Source organism: Phoca vitulina, unplaced genomic scaffold (assembly GCF_004348235.1).
Source record: "Phoca vitulina isolate PV1807 unplaced genomic scaffold, GSC_HSeal_1.0 scaffold7, whole genome shotgun sequence".
Classification (NCBI taxonomy): Eukaryota; Metazoa; Chordata; class Mammalia; order Carnivora; family Phocidae; genus Phoca; species Phoca vitulina.
In genome coordinates this window covers 44,627,050-44,642,065 of record NW_022589710.1, presented here as the reverse complement: position 1 = coordinate 44,642,065, position 15,016 = coordinate 44,627,050, and the positions used below count along the sequence as shown (strand labels likewise).

Below are 15,016 nucleotides of genomic sequence, written 5' to 3'. Positions count from 1 at the left end.
GAGAGACTGTACCCAAGAAGTCCAATACATATCAATATAAATCTTTCCAATTCTATTAGCTAAAACTATTTTCTATATGTCAGTTAATTTGTTGTAATCAGGGAAAAATGACAATAAGTTGCAAAGCATCGCCACAGAAATTGAAATAAGGCTGAATTTTGAATCAGAAAATAATTTTGAAAGATCTTAGCTGTGCTCATGGCACTCATATGGCAGAAATGAGCATTTCTGTTGCAGAATTTTGGTTCAGTGCTTAAGGTGGCTGAGTTAGGTGACTGCAAATCCCCACCTACAATGTCTTAAGTTTTAGAAATACAAACGCTTAATAGTAATGTTTTTAACTGTGTGAATTAAAAACTAAAACAAACCATACCAAGTTTCTGATTCTGTGGAAAGCCATTAAAATAAACTTTACTGATGTTTAGGGGAACTCTTTATTCTAAAAACTGATAAAGAGAAAGATTCATTTATCCTGTAGAAACAGCTTTCAAGGCAATAATAAATAGTTGATAAGAAAAGTCCTTTATAGAAAAATTCTATGTAATAATAAAAAATGACAGAATTAGAGTATTACCATCTGGCAACCTGTAATAAAACAGGGGATCTAGGCAGTTACCAAAGGCTGCTAAAACTCTCGTGTAAGGCTGATGGAGAATTTTACAATGAATAATCAGGCTAACAATGCCTTCGTCAACTAATTAATTTTAACATCACAAAGAGAGATAGGCAAACATGATGTACCTTCTGATGGATGTATACAATACCATTTAGGAAATGGCCAAAAACAAAATAAAAAAGTCAAGCTGTATCTGTGCAAGCTCCTAGATCTAACTACCAGGAAATAAAAAGGGATAAGTGAACATATTAAGCACTACCACAGAAATGTAAACAGCAAAATCCAGAATGTGGAAAATTCTACAGAACAAATAACTAGGTTTAATAAACAGCAAGTGAAAATAAAAGGGAGGTGGAACTATGACAGATGAAGAGAGTTAAGAAACATCAATCAAATACAGTGTATGAACCTTACTTAGGACCTGATTCTAATAAACCAACTGTATAAAGACAATTATAAGTCAACCAGGGAAATCCAAATCCTCATTAGCTACTGGACGATATTACGCAAGTTTGTTAAAAAATTTTAGGCATAATAATGGAATTGTGGTTATTTTTTAAAAGGTGAGGGAAGGAGACAGATCTTGTCTTTTGGAAATACATATGGAATTATTGGGCGATGAGGTAATATAATATCTAAGATTTGCTTTAAAATAATTATGGGAGGGGGCGCCTGGGTGGCTCAGTCATCAAGCGTCTGCCTTCGGCTCCGATCATGGTCCTGGGGTCCTGGGATCGAGCCCCGCGTCAGGCTCCCTGCTCAGCTGGAAGCCTGCTTCTCCCTCTCCCACTCTCTCTGCTTGTGTTCCTGCTCTCCTCTCTCTCTGTCAAATAAATAAATAAAATCTTTTAAAAAAAAAAATAAATAAATAAAATAATTATGGGAGGTTGTATAAGTGAAAGAGATTGGCCATATGTTGACTACTGAAGCTGGGTCATGGCTTCATGAGGTCAGTGTTCTATTCTCCCACTTTGGTATGTGTTTAAAATTCTCCATAATAAAAAATGGGGGAAGATTTTTATCCTTCTCAGTAGGAAAGCAGAAAAAGAAAGACTAATCAGAGGAAATACAGCAATTTCAACTACAACTAACTAGAGATAATACTGTTGATAAATACATTTGGCAATTCAGCGTCTTCTTGATATAATGAGCATAAAATTTATTTCATTAAAAAAAACTGACAGAGAGATAAAGGATTATTGATTATTACAGCATTTACTATCCAGAGCTAGTAACAGAATCAACTTCTATATTATACCAACCTAGCATTCATGAATTTAATAATCAGATTTGCCTTTCCATTATAAAACCTGGGGGTCCATGACATACATGGTAAATATTAATTTTGCCAACACATAAATTTTAATCATGAGAAATAAATGACCAGTAACACAGAGGAGAGTTAGGAAACAATGAGTGAACCTAGTAGTCCAACTAGCAACCATAGTCTGTTGTTTCCTGCTCCTTGATTCATGAAGTGATTAAAAAATATTTTCTTGGTAAAAGAAAGCCAACTGTTAATGACAGTGATGAAAATATAGAAAAAGATAAGGAAGCCTAAGGAAGTGATGACTATTAGTCAAAAATTAAAAGTTTTAAATGAAATTTTAAAGTGAAATACTGAATTTGGCAGTAATTTAAATCAACAATGTAAACAAATCCTCTATATGCTCTATAAATAAACAATTAATGAAACTGTTTTTGGAATTGTTCTAATCAGTGCAAAACTTGCATGTTTGAAGAAAATTATAAGCTATTATAGCCTCTCACAATTGTGGATTCATGAAGGTGTCAGGAAGTACCCATTGAGAACAAAGTTCTAACAACTGTATTTATGTTGAGTTTCTCTTTCAATTACAAAGTGAGAATTTCTACAATTCCTTTCCCAGTTTTATAATGAATACGGTATGGAAAGAAATACAATCTATAAAGAAACAAATGTATATTAAAAGAACGGAGAGCAGACAGGAACAAATGAGAAGTTTTAAAACATTAGTCATGACAGTAGACTATATTCTTGGCCTGCTATATGGTCCTTCCTTTGGGGAACCAATCCTCCCTCCCATTCCATGGGATTTGAATCAGACTAACCCCTCTAACCTGTGTCTGCATCCTGGACCCAGCTTGGCCCAGCAGGGTACTCCATGCTAACTGGCTAAAGGACTGGTTCTAAGATAGGTATTTGAGTCAAGATGGTACAGTCTGAGTCCTCCCTAGGATCATTCTTTTGGAATGTTCAGAAAAGACATTCTTTATTTTGGGATTATGAGATTTAAAGACACATTAACTGAAGCTCCTTTTGGCCACCTTTCCCAGTGCTAGTTCAAAGAATAAGACTAATGCAAGAGCCTTGAGATGCAAAACAAAAGCAAAAACAAGAGCACATCCCAATGACATCATTAAAAGTCAAACATCTAGATACCCTCAAACTATTTCTACTCCTGAAATTTTGATTTATGTAAACTAATAAGGTCCCTCTTTTCCTTAAGCTACTTTGATTTGACATTCTATTGCTTTAAACTGAAAGGGTTTCCAATATACTTTCACTATACAGAGAAAAATAACTTGTTACTGAGTAAACTCAGTTAATTATTCCAGTATACTACATCATAAAAGGAACTCTAGATTACAGTGACTTCTTACCTTCACAACACTTAATAAAGATACTTTGAATTACAGCTAGCACTCATCATGAAATACACAACATACAACCCTGAATAAATGTGATCTGGGTACTCACACTCATCCAGCCCCAGCTGATAGGCCAAGTTCTGTAGACCTCGTACCTTCTCCATCAAATTAGCTGTGGTCAGGCTCCCCAGTTCTGAAACAGAATCATTTATTTCAATACCGTATCTTTCTACTGTTCTCTAGTTAACAATCCATTCAGGTTGGAAATCCTTGTTATAGAAGTTTTCAAGCTTAATTCTTATCTAATAAGTAGAAAATGGATTCATATCTCTTCTCACCCAATCATTCCTCTTACACTTACACACACACACACCAGTGAATTTTTCCTACTGTTACAAAATGCTTCAGATGAACTTATGTTTAAGGCACAGGTCAATTTGTATGGAACATAATGCTATGATCCCTTATTAAAAATCTAAAGTTTCCTTAGAAAATACATACTGATGAGACGTTATATAAATGTCCATTTGGAACATTATAACAATGAACCTGAGATGCCCTTGAGACTTAATTTTTCCATGGTTGGAGGAGGGGATCTGCATTTAAGCATTTCATGCAGAACAATGAATTACTTCTGAAATCAAATAAAGGTGTTGTTTTCTCCCACTTATCATGCCACACTCATTATCCATATCTGGCATAAGTAGACTTTTGTGATCTGTTCAGCTGCTTAAACAGCTCAAGAATGCCAGATTTTTACCTTAATTTCAGTCTATTACTACAACCATCATGAATCTTATCACCAGAAAGATGATAAAAATTAAATAAAGTAGAACAAAATCAAGGAAAATTAATGTTTTTTAATTTAAATTTCTACTTTGTGGTTGAGTTCCAAGTCATTTATCAAACAACAATATTCACTACTTATAGTATTCTTTATGGGAGAAATTGATGGGATAGAAAGAACTAAAAGACAGGTCTTAACCCACTAAGGGGTTATCAATTAATAGTACTGACAATATATAGCAGTAAATTCTAAATAAGGCACTTGTGTAAGACTGGTAAGAGACTAGACTTAGAAGATCAGTTTAAATTTTAACTCTTTCTAATAAATCTTGGTTAAGTTAACCTCTGAACCTTGGATATCATCATACCTAACTCACATGACCTTTACGAGAATTAAATGGGAAAAATTTATGTGAGAGCTTTTGTCGACTATGGCATTACACAAAATAAAGTTAATATTAAAGGAATTTAGCAGCAGAAGAAATCATTCTGAGTGGGTCCTTAATTGAAGGGATTTATACATATGGAAAAGTGAAGATAAGCATTCAGACATGAAGAACCATGAAATCAGCTTGGTTAAGCAGACGGTCTGACTGCGGCAAACACAAGGGCACAGTGAGAGAAAACGGGAAAGGTGGTTTGTAGAGGGACATAAATGTCAGGTTAAAAGTCAGAGGTTACCAGCACTGCTTACCTTTCAACATGTCAATGTCATCACGTTCTATTTCAGCCATCCATTTGGGTGGAGAACTAGTAATAGGCTGTCAGAATATAAGAATATATCCACTCAGATACATACAAAATGTAAAGAAACTGTAATCTTCCTTCTTATAGAAAAGTAGCTTGTCACACAGACTTCAGGTTGGTTGAAAATACTGGCAAATTATAGTTTCAAAAACCCAGATTTCTCTAGGTTCAGATATGACCTATGGTCACCTCGCAAAATAATTCCACTCATTTTTACAGCTGGTCTCAAAGAAATGATCTTAGAAGAAAGGTCTGACTATTATTACTATTTCATGGATAAGAGGTTAGTAAAGCAATGAAGGAAATTACTTGAAATTCAGTTCTGATAAAAGCCTCCAACTGAACTGTTTGAGACAATCAGGAAGTAACATTCTCTGGCAGAGGGGAAGATTCATAGAACGATGTCTCTCTCTCTCTCTCTCTCTACACACACACACACACACACACACACACACGAATATTACCCACCCATTAAAAAGAATGAAATCTTGGGGCACCTGGGTGGCTCAGTCGGTTGAGCAGCCAGCTCTTAGCTTTGGCTCAGGTCATGATCTTGGGATTGAGCCCAGTGTCAGGCTCCGTGCTCAGCAGGGAGTCAGCTTGAAGAGTCTCTCCCTCTGCCCCCCCCCCACTCGCATTCACTATCTCTAAGATAAATAAAATCTTAAAAAAAAAAATGAAATCCTGCCATTCGTGACAACATGAATGGACCCAGAGGGTATTATGTTAAGTGAAAATAAGTCAGACAAAGAAAAATAGCATATGATTTCACTTATATGTGAATCTGAAAACAAAACAAATGAACAAATAAAAAACAGAAAGAGACTCATGAATACACAGAACAAACTGGTGGTTGTGTTGGGGGGATGGGCAAAATAGTGAGAGGGATTAAGAGGTACAAACTTTCAGTTATAAAGTAAATAAGTCACAGAAATTAAAAGTACAGCATGGGGAATATAGCCAATAACGTAATATATATAATTGTTGATTCACTACGTTATACACCTGAAACTATTATAGGTCAACTATACTTTAATTAAAATTTTTAAAAAGAGGAAATCCTCAATTTGTGAGAAGACTGTGATGATCATCACTTCAGATTTCATTTTATTGTAGACACTTTAGAAAACTTTAGAATTTTAAGTTACCCTCTCATTTCTCAAAAGTAAACTTATAAAATACGAAAGAGAGCCCATTTTTGGAATAACTTTGGTCAACAGTTTTCAATCCTAGTTGCACATGAGAATCATCTATGGAACAAATGAATACAGATGACCTGGCCACACTCCAGATGCACTGATTAAGAATATTGGAGGTGGAATGAGGGTTCAGTGGAGAGAACAGAGCAACGGGTATTACATATGTATTTTTTTTAATGTAATACCGTCCATTTAACTTCAAAAACATTTTAGTATCCTAAACATACAAAAAAGGTAACAGAACATTGCAAATTGTGTTTAGTACAGGTTCTTGAAATTTCATTGTTGCAGTGGCTCTTTGCTTTACAGACGAGGAGTTCTACAGTTCGTTTAAAAACAAAGTTGAAAACTACAACACTTAATTAAAAAAGATCCAAACACTTCTCATACCAGTGGACCCCCCTCCTTTTCCTCAGGTAAGAATGGCAGCAGAATGCTATGTCACTATACACACGAACAAGACAACGTGAAGCTCAGTGAACACCCACTGCAGTGTTCACAGGTCTAGCCTCACAGCACACATCCCAAGCTACAACCATTACATGTGTTTAGTTTTTAAAAGCTCCACAACGGCACACTGATGATTCTGTTGTATGGTTGAGAAACATTACTTCAGCTTTGAGCCTTTTTTCTTTTTTTAATTAACATTTGCTTGGTACTATGTGACCAATGCATCGTGTAATTTCCAAATCAACCTATGAAGCAGGTATTACTATCCTCATTTTACAAATGAAAAAAAACTGATGTACAGGACTTGCCTCTGGACACACAGCTATTGGAGCCAAGATTCAAACCCAGGAAGTCTGAGTTCAGAAACCACTACTCTATACTACCTTTCCTAGAAGGCCATTGGTCAAATTTGCCATTTTTACCCACCAGTAGGGAAACACACTATACCAGGGGATTTTAACCTGGGGTCCTGGGATGACCTAGAGACAAAACTTATTATGAATGTGCATACTTCTAGGGAAAAGGGGTAGATACATAATCAGATTTTCAAAAAACAACATATTTTAATAAAAGTGTTTTTTTAAACCACTTATTTGTATTTACAACTCAAAATATTTAGTTGTTACCAAATATAATTAACTAAACTGAAAAGTAAGTATGAATGAGAATGTAAGAAGATTAAGTTAGGTACTTTATACTCAATCTACTAGACAAAAGCTGATCTAATACTAATAGCTACCAAGTACTGTTTATTATGTCCTATGCACTATGCAAAGTATTTTACATGCATGATGGCATTTTACACTAAGAATCCTATGAGGTAGTTTCAGATGAGAACACTAAGGCTCAAAAATGTTAGGAAACTTGTTCAGGTCACAGACAGTGAAGTAGCAGATTCAGGACTCAAATCCAAGTGTGTCTGACTCCAAAACCCTATACCATCCTGAACTCTCAGGCTTAGGCCTTACTGAATGTTAAATGAGCACAGGCCAGCTTTCTTGAATAAATGGGAGGCTACAAAATCTAAACTACCTCTGAATAGATACTCTCAAGGAACCAGAAAGCCACAAGGCCTTAATATATTTTAATTTTATTTGTTTATTTTTTAAACATTTTATTTATTTATTTGAGAGAGAGAGAGAACGAGCAGGGGGAGAAGCAGAGCGAGAGGGACAAGTACAATGAGTAGCCCGATGCAGGGCTTGAACCCACGACCCCAAGATCATGACCTGAGACAAAATCAAGAGTCAGACGCTCAACTGACTGAGCCGCCCAGATGCCCCTGGGGGGGGGCCTTAATATTTAACTCAGCACCTATAACTCTAATAATAAGTAGAGAATACTAAGCACATAGCAAGGTACAGGAGATTCTTGAACTTTCATTGTTGCAGTGGCTCTTCCCTATATAGACAATGAAGAGTACTACAGTTTATTTTATTTTTTAAAGATTTTATTTATTTATTTGACACAGAGAGAGCACACACGAGCAGGGGGAGCAGGAGAGGGAGAAGCAGGCTCCCTGCTGAGCAAGGAGCCCGATGCAGGGCTCAATCCCAGGACTCCAGAATCATGACCTGAGTCGAAGGCAGACGCTTAACCGACTGAGCCACCCAGGTGCCCCTCTACAGTTTGTTTAAAAACAAAGTTTAAAAATTTTAAAACTACCTTTAAAAACAAAGTTTAAACTACCTTTAAAAACCTTTAAAACTACAACACTTCACTTAAAAAGTGAGAGTTATATTACAAATCCCCAATGGCATGGTTTACTAGATAGAGCATGAGCTCTGTAATAGATATAACCTGCATTCAAATCCTGCTCCGTCACTCCCTAGAACTTGGGCAAGTAATTTCCAAGGTTCTCTTTCAGTTAGTGCTTTTAACACTGGACTCAAATGCTTCTGCATATGGTGTTAAAAGTATGGATGCTAGTGATCAGTGGATTCAAAGCCTAGTTCTGCCACTTATAGCCTATAACCTTGGGTAACCTACTTAACCTCTCTCTCTGTGCCCATTTCCTTATCTATAAAATTGGGATAATTAATAGTACCTATACCCCACATGGCTTTGTGAAGATTAAATGATATACATAAAGTACAGAGAACAGTGCCAGGCATGTGGTAAGCACTATGTAAGTGCTAGCTGATACTATGATCCCATTCTCCCTGTTGTGGGAATATAAGAGAATATATGGAGAGCATCAAGCACAGTGCCTGCTGCCCTGAAAGTACAAAGGTTGTGGCTCTAATGGATGTCTTCCTTTGCTTTTTGTTAAGCCACTGAGAAATTTCAAAATCCTGTAAGGAGGTATAAGATAAGGTCAATAATGCATCCCATAAACAAAAGAGAAAAGCTTCAAAATCATGGCAAAAAAGAATACTGGTGTTACATCAAAGATTTCAACTGCTTTACCTTAAAAGCTTTCAAGCTGAGAAAAGAGGCTAATACACAAAGGTCAAAATGCCAAAACAGAACATCTGAACAGAGGAAGACATTATCATTAACATGATGATAATGTACACAGATTTCCAGGGCTGTAGTTACAAACTGATTGGAAGCCTATGACATTTTTCTTGAAAATAAAGAAACAGGAGATATTTGAGCTTTTATTAAGGAGCAAAACACTGGATAAACTTCATTGGGTAAGTGAAATATTACTTACACTTTTAAAGGAAGCTGCGAATTCAGCGACACCTGGTACTGAAAAGAAAAAACACATTTATTAAACAAACATTTTAGTGCCCCAGACAGAGAGGATCCAAATAAAAAGAAGAAAACAGCCTTGTCTTCAAGGAGCTTATAGTCTGGAAGAGGAGAAAGAATAATTCAGTAATTATAATACTGGTTAAGTGCTCCAAGAAAGATACCAGGCGTTATGGGGAAGAAAAAAAAGAAAAAGAAATCTGTATCAGACTGAGGGGGCAGGAAAAGCTTCTTAGAGAAAATGCCTCAACTGAACTTGCAACGACAGGAGTTAGGTGGATGAGAGAATGGGAGATACACTATCTCTTACCAGGAAGTTTAAATTTCTTTTTTAGGTATGCTGTCCTGTCATGGATTGACAATTGGATAATTGTTTATTTAAATGCCTCACAGGAAGAATCACTTTAGAAAACAGAAAGATAAAAAGCAGATATTTAAAAATAAAATACTGTTCAACCTCACTTATAAAGAAATATGAACTAAAAATAATAAAAATCAGTAACATCCAGGGGCGCCTGGTGGCTCAGTCAGTTGAGCATCTGACTCTTGGTTTTGGCTCAGATCATGATCTCAGAGTCATGAGACTGAGCAGCCCCCCTCACGACCACTCCCCCGTCAGACTCTGTGCTCAGCGTGCAGTCTTCCTGAAATTCTCTCTCTCCCTCTCCCTCTGCCCCTCCCCGCCCTCTAAAATAAATAAATAAATCTTTAAAAAAAATTTGATAACATCCAATATTGGTTAGTATGTGGGTAAATGGGCACTCTCACACACAGCTATCATCTTCCTTGTGCACAAAGATACGTGTTAAGTTGTTTGTAATATCAAACAGTGGATCTTGGGTTTCCAAATAGGGTAGGAATACATAAACTATAGTTTATCTATTATAATCAAATACTTTAGGAGAATGAAGTAGATCTACACCTACTAACATAGAAAGATCCATTAATAAATTACTAGGTAGAATAAGTTAAGCTACATTAGCTTAACCATGTACATATGACCCCATCATTATACCCAAAAAAAAACAAAAATAAAACAAAAACCCAAACAAACCCAAAAAACCCTGCTATATACTTTAAAAATACGTATTTAGGGGTGCGTGGGTGGCTCAGTTGTTAGGCATCTGCCTTCAGCTCAGTCATGATCCCTGGGTCCCGGGATCGAGCCCCTCATGGGGCTCCCCGCTCAGCGGGAAGCCTGCTTCTCCCTCTCCCACTCCCCCTGCTTATGTTCCCTCTCTTGCTGTGTCTCTCTCTGTCAAATAAATAAGTAAAATCTTTAAAAAAAATAAAAATAAAAATACGTATTTATTTGTTTACCTATATAATCATAAAAAAGGCCGAAAGGATTTGTACCAAACTATTAATTGTGAGTTTGTAACAGTGAGTGAAGGAGGTGAGGAACTGCTACTTTCTGTATCTCTGTTCTTTTAAAGGCTCTCTATCATTTCCTGAGTCACACTGTGTCCTGAAAGAGTTAAACTACCAAACAGCTATTCTTAACATTAGACCACAGAATTCAGTCTCTTCCCTGTGAAGTAAAATCAAAATTTTAACCATTACAGTTAAATGATAACTTCAAAAATCTCTCTCAAAGTAGCACTGGGTTCTGCTGTATTGATTCTGATATCAAGAAACCAAAAACTTACATTGTTCTGGCCAAAGGTCTGGTGAGGCACGGTCAAGTTTTTCAAAACTTAGCAAAGATGCTTCCAGATCTGTCCCTAGAACAAAACACCCAGATGAGCCAAGAAGACACAAAACACGTAAATTTACATTTTACAACATTTCAATCTCAAAGAACACAACAAACTGGAATCTTCACTTGGAAGTCTAGAAATCTGAGGTTTGTTTTTTTTTTAAGATTTTATTTATTTATTTGAAAGAGAGACAGAGAGTGCGAACAGGGTGAGGGGCAGAGGAAGAAGCAGACTCCAGGATCATGATCAGAGCTGAAGGCAGACGCTTAACTGACTAAGCCACCTACATGCTCCAGAAATCTGAGTTCTATAACCACTGATACTGCTGGGGCATGGTGTTTATACAAATAAATCATTCTCCGTCATCAAACTTCACTTCTCTGATCTCTAAAATGGGAGCAATATTTTAGTGGGGTGTTAGGAAAAATAAGTATCAACAAACCCACCTGCATCTTCACTCATACTCTTAGACTTTTTCCCAATTAAGACAAACTCCCCTGCAGAGCTCTGGATGTCATTTTCTCTTGCTTTGTCAAAGACATCATCTTGAATAATCTCTCTTGCACAATCAATTTCTACCTTCTCTACTGGCTCCTACTCCTACTCAACAGCAAGCAAGCCTGCTCTAGAATTCCCCTTCTTTGAAAAAAAACTCTTCTGGGACCCCATTACCTCCTTACTCCTCCTTCATTACGAAAGTTCTTGAGTTGTCTATCCTGATGTCTCCACTTCCTCACCTCACATTCTCTCCTTAACCCAAGACAATCAGGCTTCTGCTCCCACATACATGGAGTGCTGTGGTCAATGTCACCTATGACCTATGTTGCTAAATCCAGTGGTCACTTCTCTGTTGTCTGTGACTTCTTTGCAGCATTTACACACTGACCACTCTCCTTGAAAAACTCCACTTCCAGGGCCTCTGGGTGGCTGAGCCAGTTAAGCATCTGACTCTTGGTTTCAGCTCAGGTCATGATCTTAGGGTTGTGGGATCAAGCCCTGCATCAGGCTCCATGCTCAACAGGGAGTCTGCTTAAGATTTTCTCACTTTCCCTCTCCCTCTGTGCCCCCACTCACACATGCTCTCTCTCTCTCAAATAAATAAATCTTTAAAAAGAGAGAGAGAGAGAGAGAGAAAAGAAAAACTCCACTACCAGCTTCTGTTAAACCACCATGCTGGTTTTTCCTCCTACCTCACCGACTCCTTCCTTACTTTCCTCCACTCAGGTCCCACCGCAGGCTGGCTTCATTCTTTACCTAAAGCCTCCTAAGGAGATCTCATCTAGCCCCATAGCCATTACTGTCATTTATATGTCAGTAACTCCACATTTATATTTCCAGTCCCAAGCTTTCCCAGAACTTCAGAGGTATAGCTAAGAGGTTACTTAACAAACTTCTCTGCTAGAGCTCTGATAACTCTTGACATCTCTCACCACTTACATGTGTGAAAACCTTTCTGAGTCTAATAATTACGTTAAAACCACCTCCATCTCAAGAAATAGCACCACCATGAACCCCAGTTTTCAAATCAAAACCCAGAGGTCATCCATCCTTCATGCCTCCCTTTCCTTCTATCTTCCATTACCATCCATTAGTAAATCTAGTAGTTTCCATCTCCAAAATACACCATGAAACCAAATTAATTAACCAAGGAACCATCACTTCTCTCCCAGACTACTTCAGAAGCTTCTCAACAGTTCTCCCTGCTTCTATTCTTACCTCTTCCCCTCTCTACCCAAATCTGTTCTTCACAAAGTAGCCAGAACTGATTTTTTTTTTTTTTTAATGTCAATCAGTTTGTGTCACTCTTCAGGGTAAGGGACTTCTTCCCAGCTAATTTCATGAATGTATATCGGCCATGCCCTAAAAATAATCATGCATGATCCAGCCCTTGCCTAATTCTTTGACACCATTTCTTTGCCATTCATGCCTCAGCACACAGTAGGTGCTCAAAATTAATAACAATTAACATTTGTTAATTACATATTGTGTGCTCAGTATCCTAACTAGTCGCATAAATTAATGCTCTGAACAGCGATTCTTAACACTTTCTGGGTGAGTCACATCTCCAGAAATCGGGGTGGGGGGAAGCTATGGTCTCATTCCCTGGAGAATGTACGTATATATAAAATTTTTCAACATGTGTTTTTCTCTAACCTGAATTTTTTCCCCCAAATATTCTAAGGGAATTTCTAGCAGCATTCTAATGGGTAAAGAACTCAACCCTAATAAATGGCCTTAACTAAAGCATCCAAAAATGATAACAAAGAAAAGCTGTATGTAATACACGAAATGCCAACTTTCAAACTCCTTAGGAATGTTACTGATGGGAAGTTCAACCATAACAAAAGTGAGCTTATCAAGAATAGGATCTGATAACAAACAAGGGTGGCCTTATGATATCATAGTCTGGGGCATAACTCAGACTCTGCTATGAGTGTTACTCTCATACATTAAGTATTTCAATGTTTTCCTTTTTTTTTTTTTTTAAAGATTTTATGTATTTTTCAACAGAGAAGAGAGAGACAGCAAGAGAGGGAACACAAGCAGGGGGAGTGGGAGAGGGAGAAGCAGGCTCCTCGCTGAGCAGAGAGCCTGATGTGGGGCTCGATCCCAGGACCCCGGGATCATGACCTGAGCCAAAGGCAGACACTCAACTGACTGAGCCACCCAGGCGCCCCTCAATTTCTCCTTTTTAAAGATATCCCAAGCAGGGGTGCCTGGGTGGCTTAGCCGGTTAAGCATCTGCCTTTGGCTCAGGTCATGATCCCAGGGTCCTGGGTACAGGGCTCCCTGCTCAGCGGAGAATCTGATTCTCCTTCTCCCTCTGCCCTGCCCTTCTGCTCATGCACTCTCTCTCTCTCTCTCTCAAATAAATGAATAAAACCTTTTATAAAAAATCAAGTGTGCAAATAGAGTGAGTACGGAGATGGCTAGACGACCAATGGAAAACAAAATGTTTCCAATATTTTTCATAGCCAAAAAAGGAAAATAGAGAAGACAGGAAAAAATCAAATACAAGGAACATAGCTCTAAAATCTGCAAAACTTATAAATTATAAAAACAATTTAGTAATAAACTGAAAATTTTAATAGCAGTTACTTCTACTTCTATCACTTGGCTGATTTTTTAAAAATTCTGGTAAGATATACATAACAAAATTTACCACTTCAGCCACTTTTTTTTTTTTTAAAAGATTTTATTTATTTATTTGAGAGAGAGAATGAGAGAGAGCACATGAGAGGGGGGAGGGTCAGAGGGAGAAGCAGACTCCCTGCAGAGCAGGGAGCCCGATGCAGGACTCGATCCAGGGACTCCAGGATCATGACCTGAGCCGAAGGCAGTCGCTTAACCAACTGAGCCACCCAGGCGCCCCACTTCAGCCACTTTTAAGAGTACAGTTCAGTGGCATTAAAAACATTCACACTGCTGTGTACCCATCATTACCATCCCTCTCCTGTATATTTTCACCATCCCAAACTGAAATTCTCTACTCATTAAACAATAACTCCCCATTCCCTTAGCCAACTTTTTAAACGTCCTTTTTTTCTGGCAAGAAAAAACACATTTTAAGAGAGCATCCAGGAAGGAGAAGGAATCGCTCTCTCTCTCTCTCTTTTTTTAAGATTTATTTATTTATTTGAGAGAGAGAGCGAGCAGGGGCACAGAGAGAATCCTCAAGCAGACTCCCTGCTGAGCATGAAGCCCCATGTCTGGCTCAATCCCAGGACCCTGAGATCATGACCTGAGTGGAAATCAAGAGTTGGCTGCCTAACTGACTGAGCTGCCCAGGCACCCCAGGGAATCTCTTTCGAATCTGAACACCCATAATTTCTTATACAGTATGCACCTGTGCTCAAAAAACTTAAGACTAAGTTAAGCTTGAAACCTGAGACTAATAAATTATTTATGTAGATATTCTAAAAGGCTTGCTGCTTGCCAGACACTGTGCTAAACTCTGGGATCCAACTATGAACAAGACACTTGGAATTTATAAACCAGCATGAAAGGGGCAAAGTTAACAGAATAACTATGCTGACAATGAAGGTAACGAGATAGTGAATAATAGTGAGGAGAGGCAACTTCAGATACTGTGTTCTGGGAAACCTTCTCTGAGAGGTGACATCTAAAATGAGACCTGACAGGATCTCAGGGTCGTGAGATTGATCCCTGCGTAAGTCAAAAGTTCA

General features: G+C 37.7%; 1 protein-coding gene across 8 annotated transcripts in view; it reads right to left on the bottom strand.

Annotated features, from left to right (window-relative positions):
* The window catches only part of LIN52 (lin-52 DREAM MuvB core complex component), a 130,214-nt gene that overhangs the window by 113,896 nt on the left and 1,302 nt on the right, over nt 1–15,016 (bottom strand). For 4 of the 8 annotated variants that reach the window (XR_004299578.1, XM_032405564.1, XM_032405565.1 and 1 more), the window contains exons 2-5: nt 10,779–10,853; nt 9,089–9,126; nt 4,728–4,794; nt 3,357–3,440 (exon numbers count right to left, since the gene is read on the bottom strand). Coding sequence is in view for 7 of the 8 variants with exons in the window: in XM_032405564.1 (XP_032261455.1) it covers nt 3,357–3,440; nt 4,728–4,794; nt 9,089–9,126; nt 10,779–10,853 (264 nt within the window). In the remaining variant the exon portion in view is untranslated. Of the gene's footprint in view, nt 1–1,399; nt 1,440–1,503; nt 3,441–4,727; nt 4,795–9,088; nt 9,127–10,778; nt 10,854–15,016 lie in introns of those variants that run through there. The other 4 variants (XM_032405566.1, XM_032405563.1, XM_032405561.1 and 1 more) reach the window with 4 other exon arrangements.